This window comes from Zootoca vivipara, chromosome 5, assembly GCF_965207765.1.
Source record: "Zootoca vivipara chromosome 5, rZooViv2.hap1.1, whole genome shotgun sequence".
Classification (NCBI taxonomy): Eukaryota; Metazoa; Chordata; class Lepidosauria; order Squamata; family Lacertidae; genus Zootoca; species Zootoca vivipara.
Genome location: NC_142588.1, coordinates 44546625 through 44567411, shown reverse-complemented (window position 1 = coordinate 44567411; position 20787 = coordinate 44546625). Strand labels below are relative to the sequence as shown.

The following is a 20787-nucleotide window of genomic DNA, read 5'->3' as shown; positions in this document are numbered from 1 at the left end:
GTCGTTTAGTCGTGTCCGACTCTTCGTGACCCCATGGACCATAGCACGCCAGGCACTCCTGTCTTGCGAAATAATAGAGTGGCCTTAATTAAAAAAATTAAAATAGTGCAGTGGTTTTTTGAAATCCAGAAAGCCAAGTTGAGTGTGGATTTTGGTTGTTTTTTAGATGGCCACCACCTCATTGTTCACTTCCATACACTGGGGCAAGCTGGCCAGATGGGTGGCATATAAATAATAAAATGGTTATAAAATTATTATTATTATTCTAATATTATGATGGCGGGTTAGACTATATCACCTACGTGATTCTCAGAGTTCTCTGTCAACACAAATCTCATTGAACTGAATGACCTTGTGCCAGCAGAGCGGAATATTATTTGATGGACTGGGACCTTCCATCTTGCAATAGTATTTTTTAAAAAAATAAATAAATGATGTTTTGAAATCTGTTTTCCGAGAATTGGACCCCTGCTGTGTTATGGCTGGAAGGAAACAGCATTCTGGTGCCTTGCTTATTCCTCCAATATCAAAGCTGCTTTCATACAAATAATTGCAATCTTTCCTCTTTCTTTCTCCCTCTATCTCTTTTTTTAATAGGGATTTGAAGCCAGAAAATATCCTGTTAGATGATTATGGTAAGTCTGAGAGCTTTAGGCAAGGCCTTTTCTTCCACAGTAAAGTAGCTTACATTTAGTTGTATGACATGGTATTGTGCAGAGCCAAATCGTTCTCTGAAGTGGGTAAGACATGGAGGAGCAGCTTCCACTGCTTTTCTTGGGATATAGAAAAGGATAGACTTCCCAGAAAAGAGAGAGAAAAGAAAGTGCCATTATGAAAAGCAGTGGGTGTTCAGGGTTCAGGGCAACATTTCTGTAATAAGTAAAGTTGTTTGTTCTTCTCATTACTCTGAAAATTTTCCTTAATAAATAATTACGGTGCTCAGAGGCACTCTATCCTACTTTTTCGAGCCATTTCCAAGATGAAACCCTGCGTTACTGCTTTTGATCAGCTGTGTAGAAACTAGTAAATAACACAGGCACCGAGTTGGCTACAGTGAGAACAGGAATGCTGTACCAAATGGGTCATTGGCCTGATCCAGCAGGACTCTTTTTGTGTTATGTTCCCTGCTTTCAAGGGGGGCGGGAGAGAGAGAACTGGTTTTTGGTTGTGCTTGGTTGTTCTGAATTCCTGTTCCTAGGAATACCATTCCAGAAATTAAAATCTCCAAACCCAAAAAATGAATGGTGCTTTAGCCTGCTCTTGCCCACTAAGATGATGCAGGCCAGCATAGCCTAACCAATCAGCTTCCTGCGGGGGGAAATGAAATCTTGATAGTTTGGTAAAAAACCATGGAGGGTTTTACTTATACAGTCATATGCACAAAGGGCTCCTCTCTGTTGACACTCACTTTGAGCACACAGATGTCAGGAAAATTACTAGAAAGAACATGCAGTACTGGGGTCGGGCTACCTGGTGGGTCTCTGCTCATTGTTTCCATTCTGCTGTACACAAGAGCTGATCATGCCCAAAGTGGGATTATATGGAGCTTGATGAACAAATGCCCTGACGTGGAAATAATAATAATAATAATAATAATAATAATAATAATAATAATAATAATTTATTATTTATACTCTGCCCATCTGGCTGGGTTTCCCCAGCCACTCTGGGCGGCTTCCAACAGAATATTAAAATATAATAATATATTAAACATTAAAAGCTTCCCTAAACAGGGCTGCCTTCAGATGTCTTCTAAACATCAGATAGTTGTTTATTTCCTTGACATCTGGTGGGAGGGCGTTCCACAGGGCGGGTGCCACTACCGAGAAGGCCCTCTGCCTGGTTCCCTGTAACTTGGCTTCTCGCAGCGAGGGAACTGCTAGAAGGCCCTCGGCGCTGGACCTAAGTGTCTGGGCAGAACGATGGGGGTGGAGATGCTCCTTCAGGTATACTGGACCGAGGCCGTTTAGGGCTTTAAAGGTCAGCACCAACACTTTGAATTATGTTGAAAGGCAGCTTCATTTGTTCCTTGGTTGGAACCAGTACCATTTTATTCCTTCAACGTGCTTAGATTTATTTTTCATGATGTGAATTTTTAGAAAAAAATGATGGGTTGTATCAGCTGATAACAGGCCTTCCATCCGCTGAACAGTATGGGGACCAGTTTGGGGCAATTCTCCCTAACTCTCTCTTCTGCACTGCTCTGGGCACCTCTTTCAATCTCTTATGGAGGGGGATTCCCCAACTCTCTGGAGCAGATTAGGGAGGTGTGGAGCTGAGTGATGCCTTATCACCAGCTGAATGATACAACCCATTGTTTTGTAGAGGTATATAGCTATGCTAGAACATTTGTGTTTCCCCCCTCCACCTCCTTTTAGGCCACATCAGAATATCTGATTTGGGTCTAGCTGTTAAAATCCCTGATGGTGAATCAATCCGTGGACGGGTAGGAACAGTCGGTTACATGGGTAAGTGTTTTGGTACCTTATGTGTGTTGCTATCAAAACTGTCTTCTCAAACTTGGTCAAAGCAATACCAAAAGGAAAAAGAAAGGAAAAGAAAATCATGCACAGCAGAACAGTCATGGGCAAAAGGCTCTCTTTGTTTTGATAAGTTTGAGAAAGATGTCATGACATGAAGAAAAGTGTCAAATCCAGTGTCACTAAGTTTCTTTGTTAATAATTTCCTATTAATTTTTCTGTTTTACAATTTAGAATATTCATTTAAACAACTTTAAAATATCAATGACTTCCCTTCTTCTCTTTCCATGGTTCATTTTACATATCATAAATCGCTGCAGCGCCGTCTTAAGCGCCCCTGTCGCCATGGTGCGCCCTTCCGCCCCGTTTCCCAGCGTGGTGGGTGGGCGCGGCGCGGCGGGCGGGCAGGCACAGCGCGATCTCTCCAGCGCCCTCCCGCCCCGTTTCCCAGCGCGGTGGGCAGGTGGGCGCCACGCACAGCTGCACAGCGGACCGGCGGACCGGCCAGCGGGCGGGCGCAGCTCGCGGCGCCCTCCTGGCAGGCCGGCGCCATGGTGCCCTGCGCCACCGGGGGTCTACGACGAGCCGGCCCTGAATCCCTGCATATTTTACATTCAGTATTCCATTATTACAGCCATCAAAACTTGTTTACAGTGTTGAATTTATCCTAATGCTGCCGACGTTTTCAAGTGTACACAAGTTTCAGTCCGGTCCTTTTGCCAAATCAAAGCTTAGATGGAATCTTTTCTTTCATTCTTGAATTATGACTGGTTATTTAGCCATGGGTGTGATGACGTCAGTTCAGAAATGGATCCCATCTTACCTCTCTTTCTTTCCCAGCTCCAGAAGTCTTGAATAACCAACGATACACCCTCAGCCCTGACTACTGGGGGTTAGGTTGCCTGATCTATGAGATGATTGCAGGACAATCTCCCTTTCGTGGAAGGAAAGAGAAGGTGAAGCGAGAAGAGGTAGACAGGAGAGTCTTGGAGACCGAGGAGGTGTATTCCCATAAATTCTCTGAGGAGGCAAAGTCTATCTGCAAAATGGTAAGGGGGCTGTTCTCTTTCTTTTCTTTTTCTTTCTTTTCTTTCTTTCTTTCTTTCTTTTTTTTTTTTTTTTGGAGACTTGAAGCCCAAATTTGTTAGCAGCCTGTATTGAATAGGTAATTACAGTTGAAAAAGATTAATCCAATGTTAACGCTGTGCTTCAGGAGCATGGAAATTAACCAGAGGCATAGAAGTTGCACTGAATAATCATTTAGGCTTTTTCGTTTGCTCCCTCCCAAGTGACGTTTCTGTCTCATTACACAACAGAAGAGTATGAGCCATCCTGTGGCTCTGGAAAAACTTTTTAGGAGCTTCGAGTGTGTTGTCCATGCCCTTGAGAGGTAAGGGTAGCTTAATTAACTCTCCATACTAGTTCCAGAATTTTGAAGACCCTCAATCAAGACACTTTCAGTTACCCCCACCCCAATAATCTGGGAGAGTGGGGGCTCTCTTCAAAATGAATATTGAGGCAGTGGGTCCTTTGCTGATTTTGGCCCAAGAAAATGCCCAGTCTTGCCACACTTAAGAGCCCGCCTAGACTCACATTCTCATGTCCGAACTGGCACATGCTTTAATTCACTTGCACAACAAATTCAAATAGCCACGTTCTTTTCAGTAAGGTGTGTGTACATACAAGTGTACATATTGAAATGTATCCATTTCCCACTACAGTCCTTTACATGTCTTCATCTTCAGTCCTAAACTTTTAGGAGACACAGGAACATGCTGTTGGAATCCATCTGTCTCAAGAGACAATGGAGTGTGCCCCTGGGGGTGAAGTTAAGCATTAAGCATTAAGCTGCACCAAAGTGAAAAGAACCCCCTCACAGCCTCACTGATGTGGTCCAAAGGAAAGTAGAGCAATATATTTGGCACCAGCTTGCCTGCAGGAGTTGCTGGAGATGCCATCCAGCCGTCTTAGGGACTCTGCTCTGGATTTATGTAACGTTTACTCCTTAGCCTTTTCTTCTCCTTTCAAGGCTATGTTTCGTTCAAATTAGCAAAAACTCAGTTTGAAACACTGGGATGCTGTGTGAGGAGACGAAAAGAGGGTTCTCCACACAGTCCCTTAATAGCATAAGTGATGAATAGCTTCTTGGTGATGCTTTCAACAATTTCTAAAACGATATGGGCCACAAGAAAATGTCTGGGCTTTTCTCTTCGTTACTGCAGTATGGCCCTATAGTAAGGTTTCTTGGCTTCATTTTTCAAAGTAATTTTTCTCTTGTCTTCCATTTCTGACATGGATCAGCCATCTCCCATCATCCCTGGTTGTTGACTGTGCTGACTGGGGCAGATGGGAATTGTCCTCCACAATGTTTAGAGGACAACCACGTTGGCTACCTTTGATCAGAATGATCTCCAGTTGTGACTGTGGCAGCCATAATGTCAATAACAGACACTTGAAGGAAGATTTCACCATTTATTCCATTTACTATTTGTGCTCTTCCTGTTCCCACCTGTCAGGGAACTGTGAGACTTTTTTTTTGTATACAGTATAATCTTTATTGATTTTACATATTACATACTTCATATACATATTTTACATATTATACATATCAGATTATATTTCACCATCCTCATGACTTCCCTTCTTCCTTCTACCACCTATTTTATTTAAATCCATTATATTTCTCATTTTCTCTTCCATTTTTTTATAATTTGAGAACTGTGAGACTTAACGGGTTCACAGATCTTCTTACATATTGTGATCTACTAAAGCTGTGCAAGACCCAGTCCCCATCTCCTAACAACTTCCCTCAGTGATGCTCGTATTTTCCACTGCCTTTCTGTCTATATTTTTCTAGCTTTGGGAACAGTTTAGTTGGAGAATTTTTCCAGAAACAGTAGCCTAATCATTGACAGGACACAAGCAGGAGCTGTTCCTTTCCACTGAAGCTGATTGATTGATTAGATAGATAGATATAGTATTGAACTTTCTGTTGCTTGATTAGCTGAGACCTGATTATGTCCATTCATTTTTAAAAATGATTTTCTAATTACAAGCCTATACAAACATTTTTTGTTTACAGCAGGGGTCTGCAACCTGCGGCTCCGGAGCCGCATGTGGCTCTTTTACACCTTTGCTGCGGCTCCGGAGCGGATATGAGGGGAGGAGGCGTCCAAGCCATGCGCTGCCTGAGCCATGCGGCGGCACCCGCCATGCCCGCCAGACACTCGCGCGGTGCCCACTGCTGCCGGAGCACACAGCTGCGGCGGCGCGCTGTGCGCCTGCGCCCCGCACGGCGCCCGCCGGAGTCCACAACTCCGCTGTGCGCGTGCGCTGTGCAAAAAGGACGCAAGGTGACGTTAGCAGCCCGGGGAGCGTGGTCGGCCCCATCCCTGCATCAGCCCCTCCCCCTGCCGCATTTCTGCAGCCAATAGGCTCACGGGGGGCGGGGGCGGAGTTATTTATTTTTTTAAATGGGCGCGCTTCTTCCCGCCCAGCAGCAGAAAAGGCTTGCGGGCTCGGAGCGCGTGTTTGCTGCTGCTGCTCCTGCCTGCGGCCTGCCTGTGGCCTCCTGCCGGCCTGATCAGGAGATTGAGGTAGATGTATTAATCAATGGGTTGATTCAATATGAGGAAATTTTATAAGTTCACTTGATGGGAGCAACACACATGAAACCATACAGGTGTCCTAATAAGGGAGTCAGAGTTTTGCCCATTCCCAGTAATCAAGGCAGCCCAAACTCAAAGTTATTTTTATAATGACGAGGATGACATTGGGCCCTCATTATTAATTACTATTTACATCAGGCACTGATTATGATTTATGGTACACTGGGGCCCTGATTCATTTTCTATGGCATTTTGGGGCATTGATTATTGGGCATAGCAAATTTTGCTATGGGGCCCTCTGATTTCTAATTACGTCCCTGTTTTGCGGCTCCCAAATTATTTTTTTCCTTCGGAAATGGGTCCAAGTGGCTCTTTTTGTCTTAAAAGTTGCAGACCCCTGGTTTACAGGGTCTGTGTTAACTTTTCCATTGCTGCCCTCTAATGGACAAAGAGAAGACAGCTGTATCACAACCAGTGCCGGATTTATGTACAGTGGTACCTTGACTTACGAAGGCGATCCATTCTGCGGCGCTCTTCGGAAGTCAAAAACTTCAGGAGTCGGAGCATCCATTTTGTGCACGCGCAAAGTGCAATTTTGCGTTTTGCGCATGCACAGACCGCGTGTGCTGCTTCTGCGCATACACAGAACGCACGCATGGCGAAAATACTTCTGGGTTAGCGGACTTCGGAAGTTGAAACCTTCGGAAGTCGGGGCATTCGGAAGTCGAGGTACCACTGTATAGGCTAAGTAGGCTGAAGCCTAGGGCCTCTAAATCTAGGGGGCCTCGCCAGCCCACCCGCTCCCTAGCAGGCAGTCTCCCCTCATCCAAAATTGCAAACCGAAGACTTCATGCGAGGGCAGGGCAACTAAGGCCCAGCAACTATGAGACTCAGAGCTAGCCAGTGGGGCCCAGTTTGAAGCAGTGGGGCACAACTTGATTTATTTATTTATTAGTGCCACAGTTCACAGCCAAAGTCTGCAAAATCTTATAGATATAAATAAAATCCACCTAGATTGCCCTGGTGCGGGGGTCCCCTTAGGAGCAGCACGCGGGGCCCAATTTGGCCAAATTGCTCCAATTGCCTTAAGGTCAGCCCTGCAGGGGCGTCACAATGGGGAGGCGATGGGGGCGGTCCACCCCGGGTTCCACTCTGGTGGGGTGCCACTTGGCACCCCCACCCCCGTGACTCCCAAGCCGAGCCTCCAGCCTCCCAGTAAAAAGTCCGCTTTTTACATAGCGACACCGCCCCGCCCCCTGGGTGCATGGCAATTTGCCGCCCCGGGTGTCGTGGCGCCTCGCTACGCCCCTGCAGCCCTGATGAGACTGTGCAGGGGTTGGACAAGCCCTGCACCTTCTAGGTCCCTGGTGTCACTATTCAGAGTTCACCCTGGCATTTAACAATAATATCTCATGTCCTTTAGAGGAGAAATTGTGAATTGCAGAATTTTAAATACCCGTCATCATCCTTGGCTTCACTCAATTTTGTTTATAACACTCTTCCATTTTCTTCTAGTTGTGAGGGTGGGGGGTGGGGAGGGGCTTCACAAGTGGAGTAGCCTAGGGCCTCTCTTCATCTAAATCCGGCTCTGATCGCAGCTTGTGTTTTACAAAAATCCCTTTTACCTCTACCTCTTGAAAACATACACAAGAAGAGTTTCATATCCAATGCAGATGCAGAGTGATAGGTATGTCACATGTCACATAGGAATGTCATGCATGAACTTGGGGGGGGAGGGGAAAGCCCCTATCTTCACTCCCTAAGGTCCTGGTTCTCCTTAGACATTTTTGTACCTGAACTGAAAAGATAAGTGACAAACACTTTTCTCTTGACTGTAGCCCATTTCTGACACACTTGGAGAGAGACAGATGACATTAGTTGTCCATTTAAAAAAATTAAAATGAAAAGTACCAGCTTATCTATATACTTATTTTATTGTATAATTTGATTATATACATGCTATATTTAATGCTTGAATTGGATTTTTTTATTGTGCATTTTAAATTAAGGATGTTTATATTTTAATGCTTGTGCAATGAATCTTATTTGTGAACCACTTATGAGCCTATTCTGGCATTGAGCTGCATGTGGATGTAATTTATTCCTCAGAAGCCTTTGGGCTGAGATACACTCCCTGTTTTATTTTGTTAAAATGTGTAGTACAGCTTGGTTGTGTGAATGAAATTATAAAGGCCCTATTTATGGGTAGGCAGGGCTGTGAAGGTTTAACAAATGTACCCATGTGTGTGTTAAAGTAATTAAACAACCGCCATCTTGCCATCCCATTTGTCTGTTTCCCCAGCTACTGACCAAAGATGTGAAGCAGAGGCTGGGTTGTCAGGAGGATGGTGCAGCCGAAGTAAAGAGGCACCCATTTTTCAAGAGCATGAATTTCAAACGCTTAGAAGCAGGAATGTTGGACCCTCCTTTTGTCCCTGATGTAAGTGATGCTTGAAAGAGAATCTCAATACTTGAAGTGGATCTTGAAAGCAACCCATGGCATACACCACTTGAGACTGCTCTCTCACATAAATCGCAGCTGCTTGCTTTCTCTTCCCTGTTACATTCTGTTTTCCCTGAGAGCTAGCATGGTTAAGTGGCCATATGTTGACCTTGGATGCCAGGGTCCGATAATTCTTCATTCAGTCACATACTTTTATTTCAGGGTACTATTTTTGAAAGGGGCAAAGTCGCTGGAGGGTATAAATGGATTTGACAGTAATTACAAAGAAATCTTAGGACCTGTAATCCTGTGAGGGTAGCTAACGATCTCTTAGCAAATACTTCTCAGAACATTCATTTCAAAAACAGTTCCCAGGATTTTTTTGAGGAAGCCATGACAGTTGCATTGGTGTATAGAGGTGAAATACAATATTTTTCGCTCCATAAGATGCACCTGACCATAAGACGCACTTAGTTTTCAGATGAGGAAACGGGGAAAGCCCTGTTTTTGGGGGGAGATCAGCTCACAGTTGTGCAGCTTCTTTTGTAAAGAGGAAAAGCCCCATTTTTTAAAGGATCAGCTCAAAGTTGTTGAGTTTACTTTGCAAAGGGGGAAAATCTGAAGAAGTGTGCATGCACACGAAAGCTCATACCAAAATAAAAACTTAGTTGGTCTTTAAGGTGCTACTGAAGGAATTTTTTTATTTTACTTCGATCCAGAGCAACACGGCTACCTACCTGTAAGGGGAAAATCCTGTTCAACTCACAGTTCTGCAGCTTCTGATAATCTAATCAGCCAGATAATCCAATCAGCCAGTCACATGTTGCTGGGAAAACAAGCAGCCTACCTCTGCAGAACATTCAACAATGGAGGCCTAGACAAGGGGGTGGACCAGAAGGGAGCTAGCACCCCTTATCTCCCTCCCCAATCTCTTGCAATCAGCTGCTGAGCAGCTTCTTTTCAACACCCCACTCCCCCTCTTGTTAGCCTTTAGCGTTTTCTAAAAAAACAAAAAAGCACGATCTGCTTTTCGCCCCTGGGCAATTTGGCTCCAGGGACCACGCATTCGCGCCATAAGACACACAGACATTTCCACTTACTTTTTAGGAGGGAAAAAGTGCTTCTTATGGAGCGAAAAATATGGTAAGCTTGTAGTGTAGATTACTTTTCCTTGCAACTTTGCCATGGTGAAATCGGGCTAGTATGTAGTTAGCAGGCCTGGCCCAAAATGTTTTTTCTGCTTGAGGGGATGAACAAGATGGTGGTTCCCTCCCCTCCCCCCTCCAATTAGACAGACAGAAGCAAACCATACTGACAGTTGAATCTTACTCCCAACAGTGGTGGGAGAAGAACATTCTCCATACACTCTTAGAAAGGATAGGCCAGGCTGTGTGACATTCACATCTGTACCTTCCAACACCTTGTAAGGACTACCTGGGAGTATGGTGGCCAGTCTATCTCTGTACAAAACACACTGGAGCTGGGGAACAAGCTATAGCTCAGTGGTGTCCAAACTTTTTTCAAAGAGGGCCAGATTTGATGAATTGAAGTGCCGTGAGGGCTGACCAAAGTTGTTGGCCATTTTTTAGGATTGAAGTTGAGATTTTTTATGATTTTGCCCCAAAGTTGTTGAGCTTCTTTTAAGGTTGAAGTTGTGGAGGCTTTTTTAGGATTTTACCCCAGGAAATAAACTGCCACAGGGGCCAGATTAAACTGACCAGCGGACCAGATTAGGCCCCTGAAATGGACTTTGGACATGCTTGCTATAGCTGAAAGTGGGCTCTCCGTGAGTCTCCAGTGACAGTGTTCCATCCAGAATAACCCCCAGGCTTCAACAGAAAGTATACTAAGAATAATATTTCATCAAAGCAAACCAAGCTGTTTTACCATTTTCCTCCATAGCTGCCAAGTTATCCCTTTTTTTAAGGGATTTTCCCTTATGCTGAATAGGCTTCCTCGCGAGAAAAGGGAAAACTTGGCAGCTATGTTTTCCTCACAAAACAGATTTGAAGTGTCACCTTCAAAGCGCTTGGCAATGACACTGCACATTTTCTGCTACATTCCTGTCTTGTAATTGGCATCCATTTAATTTCTTTTTCAACCAGCTCTCTAGAGTTTGGCTTGTAGGCCAAGATCGAAAAAGTTGCTTTCGATGCATCCCACTGGGGTTTTCCAGTTATAGCTATGCGTAGAGTGGGTGCAGTTCACGAGAGACAAAATCCATGCCTGGTTGGATAAGCAGAGCAAACTTTGTGGTTCTGTGAGCCCTGGCCTAAATGCCAAGTGAACTGAAATTTTCATTCAGTTAGTTCTCCCCTTTTAAGTTGTTTCTGTTTAAATGGGGGGGGGGGGTTCGTTTATCACTATAAAACATTGATACTCCACTTAATATTTTTAAAAACTCTATAATTTTTTTTCCATTTTAAACATTGGTGCTGCAATTTTCTATAATGGAAGCGCTTTAATGGGGAGGGGGGTCATGGGTAGAGCACTTGCTTTGGGTACTGAAGTTCCCTTGCTCAATCCCCAGCACCCCCAGGGGAGAGACTCCTTGTCTGACACCATGAAGAGCTACTACCAGTCAATGCTGATAAATCTTGAGGCCCATGGGTCGATGGTTTGAATCTGTATAAGGCAGCACCTTACGTTCTTTCCTAGGTACTGATAGTAACCATGCCTATGAGGCCCAGCATGACAATGTTTGTATTACAATGCAGTGCTGCTGTTAAGCATTCTCATTCAGCGCTTCATCCACACATTCTGGACTCTACTCTTTCACTCTTCTCTTCTCTTCTCTTCTCTTCTGCTGCGGCAGCCCAGAGCAGTGTACTGCAAGGACGTGTTGGACATAGAACAGTTTTCAACTGTCAAGGGAGTGAACCTGGACCAAACAGATGACGATTTCTATTCCAAGTTCTCCACAGGCTCCGTTTCTATTCCATGGCAAAACGAGGTAAATAAATACTTCTTTTTTTCCTCTGCCAGGTGATTCTAATGCTTCCTGCCAGCAGCCTTCAAAAATTCCATAAATGCCCATATATTCATGGGAAAATTTGACACATTAATATTCCTTTCAGAGGGGAACAATTGTTTTGATAATGTTGGTAATTATGTTTATGTCCATTTTCTTTTTCTAAAAAATTAATAAAATATTAAAATACTAAAAATTCCATGAGTGCCAAATGAGACCTTCGAAGTTCTCCAATGGACCGCAGAGTACTCTTCTTTATTAGATTTTGAAATACGTTTCATTGCACAGAGATAAAATCCAACAACGTCCACAAGATTTGAATAGATCTTGGGTATAGATTTGAAGGGGAGGTACCCTTCAGTTGGGCCCTATTAGAAAAATGAGGCAAGATTAACCTTCTTTTGCTTCCTTGTTTTATTTTTAACTCATCCTGAGGTCTCAGGCACGACCATGTCAGGGAGTGGACCCCAACAAGCTTGCAATAAAGCGCCAAGGCAACCTTTCATTTCGTTGAAATGGGTTGCTTTTGTCTGCAGGGTTTTTATTTATTTATTTCCAAATTTGTTCTATTTAAGGGCTTATAAACCACTTCCAAATGAGTGCTGCCCTGGGCTGTTTTGGTAGAAATGGTGGGGTATAGATTTAATACATAAATAAGTGTTTCATAAGTAGCATACAGCAGAGGGAGAAACCCAGCAACATACCGTACTTTCCCATGTATAAGACTAGGTTTCCCCCCCTTTAAAATCATGCTAAAAATGGGGGTCGTTGTGACGGATTGGACTTAGTTCAAGGGCTTGGGAATATCTCCAGGGTGTTAAGAGTTAAGTTGCACTCACTCCATTAGAGTGACAGTTGGCTGCTGAAAGGGGGGACATTCCGCACTTTAAAAAGAGGGAGCAGCCCTTGGTCGAGAGAAGAGGGTGGGAGAGAGTGGGGACTGGAAGTTAGAGGGTGTGGGGCCAGGATAGTGGTGACTAGGAGAGATTGAGTTGGAATTATTGTTATTCCACTGAATGAAGATAAGATATTGTAAACAAAGGAAATACTGAAACTGATGTGTTATATTAAAAATAAAGTCTTGTTCTTGTTGTGCAAAGAAATGTCATCGACTGTTTGATCCAGCAAGGCGGGCGGGCTCAAAAGGTGGTGAACTTGAAGAAAGGGACACTAGGACTTACAAGGTGATAAGTCAGGTCCTCGAGTTACACGAAAGAGGGGTGAAGGGAGGAGAAGCTCAGGAGTGCCACATTGCTGCCCTGTGTGCTGAGGTAACAGTAACAGGGAGGGACCCTAAGTGAGGGAAGCCCTGGACTTAAGGCAAAAAGGAGCTTTATTCCCCGTAACCCAGAGCCAAGCCTGTAACTGGCCATGGTAGCTGGATAGGTGTACCCTTGTTGTTAAAAGACCTTAAGTGGAAGGGAAGATTGCTATTTTAGGCGGACCTCGAAGTACTGGTGGGGCGGGAGTTTAAGAGAGTCCTGCTTTTCGACACAGAGAAATAAAAAGCAACAGGGGGAATCTGAGAGTCAGAGGAGGGGTCGTCTTATACATGGGTAGTTGGTTGCTGCCGCGGCTGTCAGCAACTATTGTGTGTGTTATTGGTTGCTGCATCAATGGGTGGTGTTGACTGGCCAATGCTGCATCAATTGGGCGGGCGATTGACAGTTTCTGTCAGCGAGGGGACAGACGGGAGGCAGATTTTGCTCAACAACTCTGGGCAATCCTTCCCAAAAAAAGCTCAGCAACTTTTTGCCACCTCCCCCCATTTTCTGAAATTTCAGTCCCCCAAAATAGGGGGCGTCTTATACATGAGGGCGTCTTATAGATGGAAAAGTATGGTATACATAGCTGCCAAGTACCCCGTTTTCCCCAGGAAACCCCCGTTTTTACTTACCTTTTCCCGGTGGTCCCCCGTATCACTTTGTCAACCGTTTTTCTCCGTTATTTTCTCCTGCCGGCGGCCATTTTTTACTCTTTCTGATTTGCCCTTCTATGGGCACAAGAAATGGCCGGCGGCGGCTTCAAAAGTCGCATCTACGCATGACCGGAAGTGCGTAGACGCGACTTCCGGTGTCGGCGGCGGCCATTTTTGGTGCCCATAGATGGGCGGGGCGGCACCGGAAGTTGTGTCAACGCACTTCCGGTCATGCATAGAAGCTACTTTTGAAGCCGGCGGCGGCTATTTTTGGTGCCCATAGAAGGGCAAAGCGACACCAGAAGTTACGTCGACGCAACTTCCGGTATCACACGGCTGCCGGTCCCGGATTCTGCAGTCTGGGACTTGGAAGGTAAGGCGGTATATGGTAAAAATGAGCAGCATTGGAGCTGAGTTGTAACACTGGCTTTGTAGCTACAGCGTTGCTGCCACTGACCAGGAGGAAAGAGGCAGTGGGGATGTCAGGGTTGTGTGGGCACACCAGCTGGAGCATCAGTTTGACTCTGCTGCTTCCCTGTGTCCCCATCCCTTGCCCTTCTCCCTCCCAGTAAGCAGCAGTGAGCAGGGGAAGCTGGTGCTTCCACCCCGAGAGGCAAGCCATGAATGAAAACGAAATAAACCAAGTTGTCTTACAAACAGATCTTCAATAAAGAATGGGGAAATTTTATAATTTATCTTAGAAAACCATTGTAAATACCGTAGTTAAAATTGTTAGTAGGATTGGAATAACACTTGTAGTTTAATGGTGAATTTTGGATATAATGGAGATGTAAAAGATTTGGATTATTATAAAAGGAGGAAATGGCTAACAATAGGACCAGGAGATTCTATGGAATCTTGTCTTTATGTTGTATGTTGGATATGTGATTGTAAAACCATAAAAAAGCCAAATAAATAAAATTTAAAAAAAAAAAACCTTGAAATCATCAAAACACAAAAGTCCTTGTGGTACTTAATACGAAATGGCCAAGTCACTAATCAAGGAAACCTGCCTTTAAAAAAGCTAAATTTCTAATAGCCTCCCGAAAGCAGAAATGCTGGGTGCTTGTGTAAATTCAGTCAGAAGCTGATTCCACAGAACTGGAACCATAACCCTTCAGGCCTGGCTTCTAGTTGTTGCCAGACGTACTTACTGTCAGAGCGAAAACAAAAACAAAACTATGCCGTGATAAATCCCTGAAACGAGATTGATGAAGTGAATAATACTAAAACTCAACTAATGATTACTCAAAGAAACATAATAGGTTTAAACTTCCCCAAAGAAACTTGATATAGAAAAGACATGAATTGCCCAAAGTAATTTCTAAATGATCAAGGCACAAGGAGAAGGGGACGACAGAGGATGAGATGGTTGGACAGTGTTCTTGAAGCTACGAACATGAGTTTGACCAAACTGCGGGAGGCAGTGGAAGACAGGAGTACCTGGCGTGCTCTGGTCCATGGGGTCACGAAGAGTCGGACACGACTAAACGACTAAACAACAACAACCTCTAAATAAAGTAAACCTTGACGAGGTGCCGGCTAAGTGACTCGTTTCACTGGAAAATGTTTCCTCAGAAGGAAAATGCTTAGGGGCTGAGGTTTCCTTATAATCAAAAACTAAACAGGAGCTGTAAACTCTGAAAAGAATTGAAAATTACATAGCAGTCAGGGATAAACTTCCCCAAGATAAGACTATAGTTGTTTAAACTAAAGGTTAGCTAACCCATGAAACAACTCAACTAACGAATATCATTGCCCTTAGGAAAAGATTAAATAAAGGGCTGTAAAAGCTCTCCTAGTTGTGATGTTGTGACGCCATTGTTCAGAGGTACTTACTGGGCACGCAGAATGGCGGCCCATCAGAGGAACACAATTGCTCACCGGTGGCAAACAGGACAAGGCGTTCCCACAGTTAACATGGCCCCACATAATTTAGAGGTTTAAATGCTAAAAGCAACATCTTGAGCCGAGCATGGTGGCATACTGTCAGCCACCACAGTTCTCTTAGCAGAGGTGTCCTATTGTGTTGAACTGCAGCTTCCAGACTATGCCCCAGGGAAGCCCCACATGGAGTGTGTCGCAGGAATACAATCTTGAGTACCACCATGGCCAAGCTATCCCAGCCCAGGAACGGATGCAGCTGTCTTATCAGCTGGAGTTCGTAAAAGACACTTCTAGTTGTTTCCTAACCTGTTTCCTCCTTCCTGTTACTGACTGGTAATGCATTCTGACAATGGTGCTTTTGAAAGGTGAGCCCCTTCACAGCCTTGGGAAACCTCTCAGCTCAGTTTCCACAACAAGAAGATTTGAATCTCAATCACAGTACGGAGCTGAAAGATTTAAACTTCCCTCACTCCTCCAGCACTGTAATGGAGGAATTGCCCCATTGCAGCACTAGGATGAGAAGAGAAATTTGAACTTCTTGTTTGAACCTCAGTGCTAAGATTAAGAAATTTAGTGGGTGGATGGGTGGGTGTGATACAGAGAGAGGGGGGTGCGTGTAGGGGTTTGTGTACTATGTGAGTATATATGGAGGGCATGTGAGTGGCATGTGACCCTCAGAGATTTCACCAACCTTCGATGTGGCCCTCAAGCTTTAAAGAGTTAGCCATCCCTAATGTAACCAATTTTTGGATCATAAATTGACAGGATGGAGTACAATTTAGAGATCTCCAGAATGGTTATTAATTAAACTACTATGAGCGTACTCTTGTGTTTAGTTTAGTATGCATATAATATTCTCCATCATTGTGAGGTTCATTTTATTATAAAAAATAGGTTTAAATGGTTCAGTATTAATTTGTTGCAACGGCTTCAAGATTCCACTTTGAGTTCTATTACATTTCCCTTCTTCCCTGTTGCACTAGTTTGAGGTTCAACAATGAACACTTGTTCCAATAAAACACATTTCCCACTGCACGGCAGCATGGAGGCAAATTCATTTCGCATTGTACTGAATTGTTAATACATTGTGGGAACCCATAAATGGCAAGATAGTCGACAGAACTGCTGCCCCTCTCTAGGCACTATCGGAGTCCCAAAGTTGGCCTCACAGCCATCCAGCCAGTTTTCCTTTCATCATCTCTCTGTAGAGTTGCTCTCCTGTGCACCATGACACTCACAGAAGTCTGTGCACAGCATCAAACTCTGCAATCAGTTTGACACAGAACGAGTGCAGAGTTGTAGCTGCAAGGTTATCCATTGCACTGCAGAGATCTTCACAGACAGCAGACTGCTGCTTATCCCCCACCAGAATGAGAGAGAATGAAAAGGTCCGCTAGTTGAGCTGCCTGATAGGCCACAAACCAGTTTTAACTTCAAAGATGGCAGTTAGCCAGGCTGTGAGTAGAAACCACACGACAGGTTTTCTCCAATGATGATTTACTGATGGATAACCCCCCACTACCCAGTTTCAGCTCTACCAGTCCCTGATGGAAAGCATATGTTTGAAAGCAGAGGTGGAGAACCTGTGGCCCTGCGGGTATTGCTGGACTCCCATTAGCCCCAGTCAGCATGTCCCAGTAGTCAGGGGAAACGAGAGTGGTTGACTAGCAATATCTGAAAAGCAATAGCTTCCCTGTTTCTGCCTTTAAAGAATGGTGGTCTGCAAATCTGAGACTGAAAACCTGCACGGTCCAGAAGACCATATAAATACCATACTGCCTTTTCCCATATAAACCTGTCCAGACTCAAGAGATCAACAACTGAGGCCCCTCTGTGTGTGTGCCTCCTCCAAGAGGTGTTTAGAGAGTGGCATTACAGAATCCTCTTCCCTGGGACAGTGACAGATTTAGGATGGTGTGGGTGGTTGTTTATCTTGTTGACATCTGATGGGAGGGTATTTCCACGGGGTGGGCATGATTGCCAAGAAGGCCCTCTGCCTGGTTCTCTGTAACCTCACTTTTCACAATAGGAAACCACTAGAAGGCCCTCTGAACAGGATCCAGCCTAAATGATGGAGGTGGAGACAGGAACATTTTGAGAACATTTGCATTCTTTGGGCTGGAGAGTAGGGACTGCACTTTTCTTTGGCTGCCTAAGCATTTTCACACATGAGGCGTCCGAGCCAAAAAAGAAAATGCAGGTGCAATAATGTATTTTTCTCTTCTTTTCATTTTGCTAGATGATCGAAACGGAATGTTTTAAAGAACTAAATGTGTTTGGACCAAATGGTACTATCTCACCAGACCTTAACAAAAGCTACCCGCCGGAACCGCCGAAGAAAGGATTGCTGCACAGAATATTTAAGCGTCAGGTGAGAGCCTTGAGTCTTTGTGTGAGTAAGAGCCATTCTAAATGGAAATGGATTTTCACATGGCATATGAATATTCATTAGTCTGGATCGAGGCATTCTTTCTAACATACAGCTGAGCAGAAAGCGCTTTAAAAGAAAAAGAAAAAACATTCACGCCTGCTGTAACATTTGAGAATTTAAAATTTCCCATCGCTGTTGAAACAAACATAATGTGTTTTTCAAATAAAAACTACTGCACTCTGCAACAAGTAGCAAACAAGAGCAGAGAAGAATTCACTTAATGGGATCTGTAGCTTGCTCTTTTTCAAGGTCAGGTATATGAGACCTGTCCTTTGTTTCAGGAAATACACAACTTTGCAGTGGGATTTGCAGCAAAGATCAGGTTATATTCAACATAAGTATGTAGTGGCTTCCACTTGCACAATAGGACTTCCCCCATGTGCCTACGAAAACTGTTATGGGGGTTCTCCCAGCCCCTCAGAGCAGATCTGAGGATGGAACGACAGGGAGGGGGAATTCCCAATGCGCAAACAGAAGTTGTTCCGCCCGCACATTCATTTAGTTGAATACCGCCCATTATTCATTCCTGTTCAGGGAGGCCAATAGTCTAGGGGTAGGAGCTTGGAGATTTGAGAACCATTCATACTGAGGGTGAGATGAAACTGAGTGGCCATGGCTTATAGCTGTGTCCCGCATTGGGATTGTTCAGGTATTTAGCAGAGATGAAAGGCATGGAGCAGAAGTCGGGAGCGGGTGTGCATGGGGTTCAGTTGGAACAATGCGTGGAGGGGGGGGGAGAGAAGCCAGAAACATTCAAGGTGGAAGATGCTGGGGCAGCCTTTGTTAAATGGCAATCTGGGGAATTGTGCAGTTTGTTTAGATTTGCATCTCAAAGGGGGAGGGATCCAGCAGAGCAGAATGCACTATAATAAAATTCGCTGATATTCTTCACCTCCCCCTGTCTTAATCCAGTGAATTTTCTGACATAATCCAAGCACAGCTGAATCAGGTAGTCTTTATAATCCTTACAAAAAGTGCTCAAGCTTGGACGTTGGTTTACCTGGATGGGGAACTTGTAGTCCTCCAGATGTTGCTGGACTACAACTTCCAACATTCTTGACTGTTGGCCATGCTGGTTGGAGCTGGTGGGAAGTGGAAAATCTCTGGAAGCCACAGGTTCTTCATCCCTGTTGTAGCAGAAGCCCAATAATGAGTAGACACCAAGAACACCTCTCTTCATGCCCTAGGCTGTCTGAATATCACACATACCTGGAGTCGTTATTTGCTTAAAACTGGGGCTCAGCATTTTAGAGGAGCTTGTGGGGAAACATGTAAACTTGACAAGTAGTTTAAAAGGCTACAATTTCCCCCTTTTGTACCGCAGGTTTGTTAAGGATCCAAGATTCAGAATATTTGCAGCTCATCACTGGCAGATAACATTTCATCCTGGGAACTCTAGACCAATGTGGTGGATGCAGAACATTCTGGGAATCTTAACTTCTTCTTTTTCCAATCTCTCGTTCACTCTCTTTTAACTCTTTCAGCATCAGAACAATTCCAAGACTTCTCCAAACTCAAAGGCCAGTTTAAATCACCATATCAATTCCAACCATGTAAGTTCAAACTCCACTGGAAGCAGCTAGTTCTATCTTGGCTTCAGTGAATCTGCACTTTGCATCCTTCCACTATACTGTATGGAGCTTCGAGGATGAGAGAGAGAGAGAGAGAGAAAGAGAGAGAGAGAAATTGAGAGAGAAAGAGAGAGCACCCAACATTGAGCTAGAAGATCAACGAGCCTCCTACTGAGGGAGATTTTTTTTTTCCTTCGCCGTTCCTTCCAGTGGAGCCTCCCATTTTCATGAAGAATTTTCCTCTCAGGTCTGTTTTCGAAGGTGGCACTCGAGGTCTCGTGACTCACCATTGTCTCTGTAGGACATTGCAATAGAAACCGGAGTCCAACAACTTGCACGTATTTAAAATAGCATCATAACTAGAACGGAACTTTGTCCTTATTATTTTTAAAGAAAAGGTTTTGTAAATTTCTCTATTGTCTCAGTTTACATTTTGTACATTTGTATTTAAACGAAAGTCGGACTTGGGGATGTATATTTTCTGAGCAGCAGCTTGTAAAGCCATGTGTTTTAAGACTTTTTTTAAAAAAAAGAAAATCAAAGTGACTCGAGACTTCCAGAGACTTAAAATGAAATGGTTTTGTTTTGTTTTGTTGCAAATATAGAAATTTATTCATATGTTCCTTTTTTCATATCAGTTCTGTTGATATGAATTTTATGCCATGCTTCATTCTGTTTTTCATCTGTTTCGTTTACAGCAACACTGCAGACTAGTGTCTTCCCTCTGTTTTGTTACAGGCCTTGCATTTAATGCAACCTCAAACATACAGTCAAGATTTGCCATCTCTAAGGACACTAATACACTATGTCTGGGGTTCAGAATGTCATGGGACCAATGCTGTTGCTATTTGCACTTTTTTGTAGTTAGAATTCCCTTTTATGTCTGTTGCCGCTTAAAGTCCCTCCTCTCTCCCCTCCCTCACAAACCCACCACCCCAGACCTGTTTCCAGTGTTTCTGTTATTCTTGCTAAAACAAGAAGAGCAAACCTACATGAGCTCAGACACAGGAAGCCACCTGCTCTCCACATGAGAAACTCAACCTTTGCTGCTCATGTCAAGAAGATGCCAAGAAAATGACTTGATATCATCTCCAGGTGGAGTTTCGCACAGGCCATTGAGAAAGGGTGCTGGATCCATGTTGGATGTTGCAGTAATAAACTTGTGACTCCTGAGTTCCTATTGCACTGATCTATATAGCTCTTGCTGGTTCCCACCCTTGTATACTGCATCCTAGGCACAAGAGCAGAATCGGTATGGTTGATGCAGTCTACCTACCAGCAAGTATTCCCAGCTCCCCTCCTCTTCCATATGCAACATTTTGTTTCAAAGTACTGTAAAGAGAGTCCAATACTATGAAGCTTTGCTCAAAATGGCAGCTTCCTCACGACAGTACATCTTTTCTATCCCATGTCTATTTTGCCAGGAACTTCAGAGACTTCAGAGTATAACTTCACATCCTTGGCATTAGGGCATAAAG

General features: G+C 44.1%; 1 protein-coding gene across 2 annotated transcripts in view; it reads left to right on the top strand.

The window, feature by feature from the left end:
* The window catches only part of GRK5 (G protein-coupled receptor kinase 5), a 155162-nt gene extending 135232 nt beyond the window's left edge, over nucleotides 1-19930 (top strand). Inside the window, exons 10-16 of one of the 2 annotated variants that reach the window (XM_035138644.3) lie at nucleotides 598-635; nucleotides 2379-2468; nucleotides 3321-3529; nucleotides 8391-8528; nucleotides 11347-11484; nucleotides 17547-17678; nucleotides 19223-19930. In XM_035138644.3, the coding sequence (XP_034994535.1) occupies nucleotides 598-635; nucleotides 2379-2468; nucleotides 3321-3529; nucleotides 8391-8528; nucleotides 11347-11484; nucleotides 17547-17678; nucleotides 19223-19321 (844 nt within the window). In that variant the 3' untranslated portion in view covers nucleotides 19322-19930. Of the gene's footprint in view, nucleotides 1-597; nucleotides 636-2378; nucleotides 2469-3320; nucleotides 3530-8390; nucleotides 8529-11346; nucleotides 11485-17546; nucleotides 17679-19062 lie in introns of both variants that reach the window. The other variant, XM_035138645.3, reaches the window with a different exon arrangement.
* The last annotated feature ends 857 nt before the right edge of the window (nucleotides 19931-20787 follow it).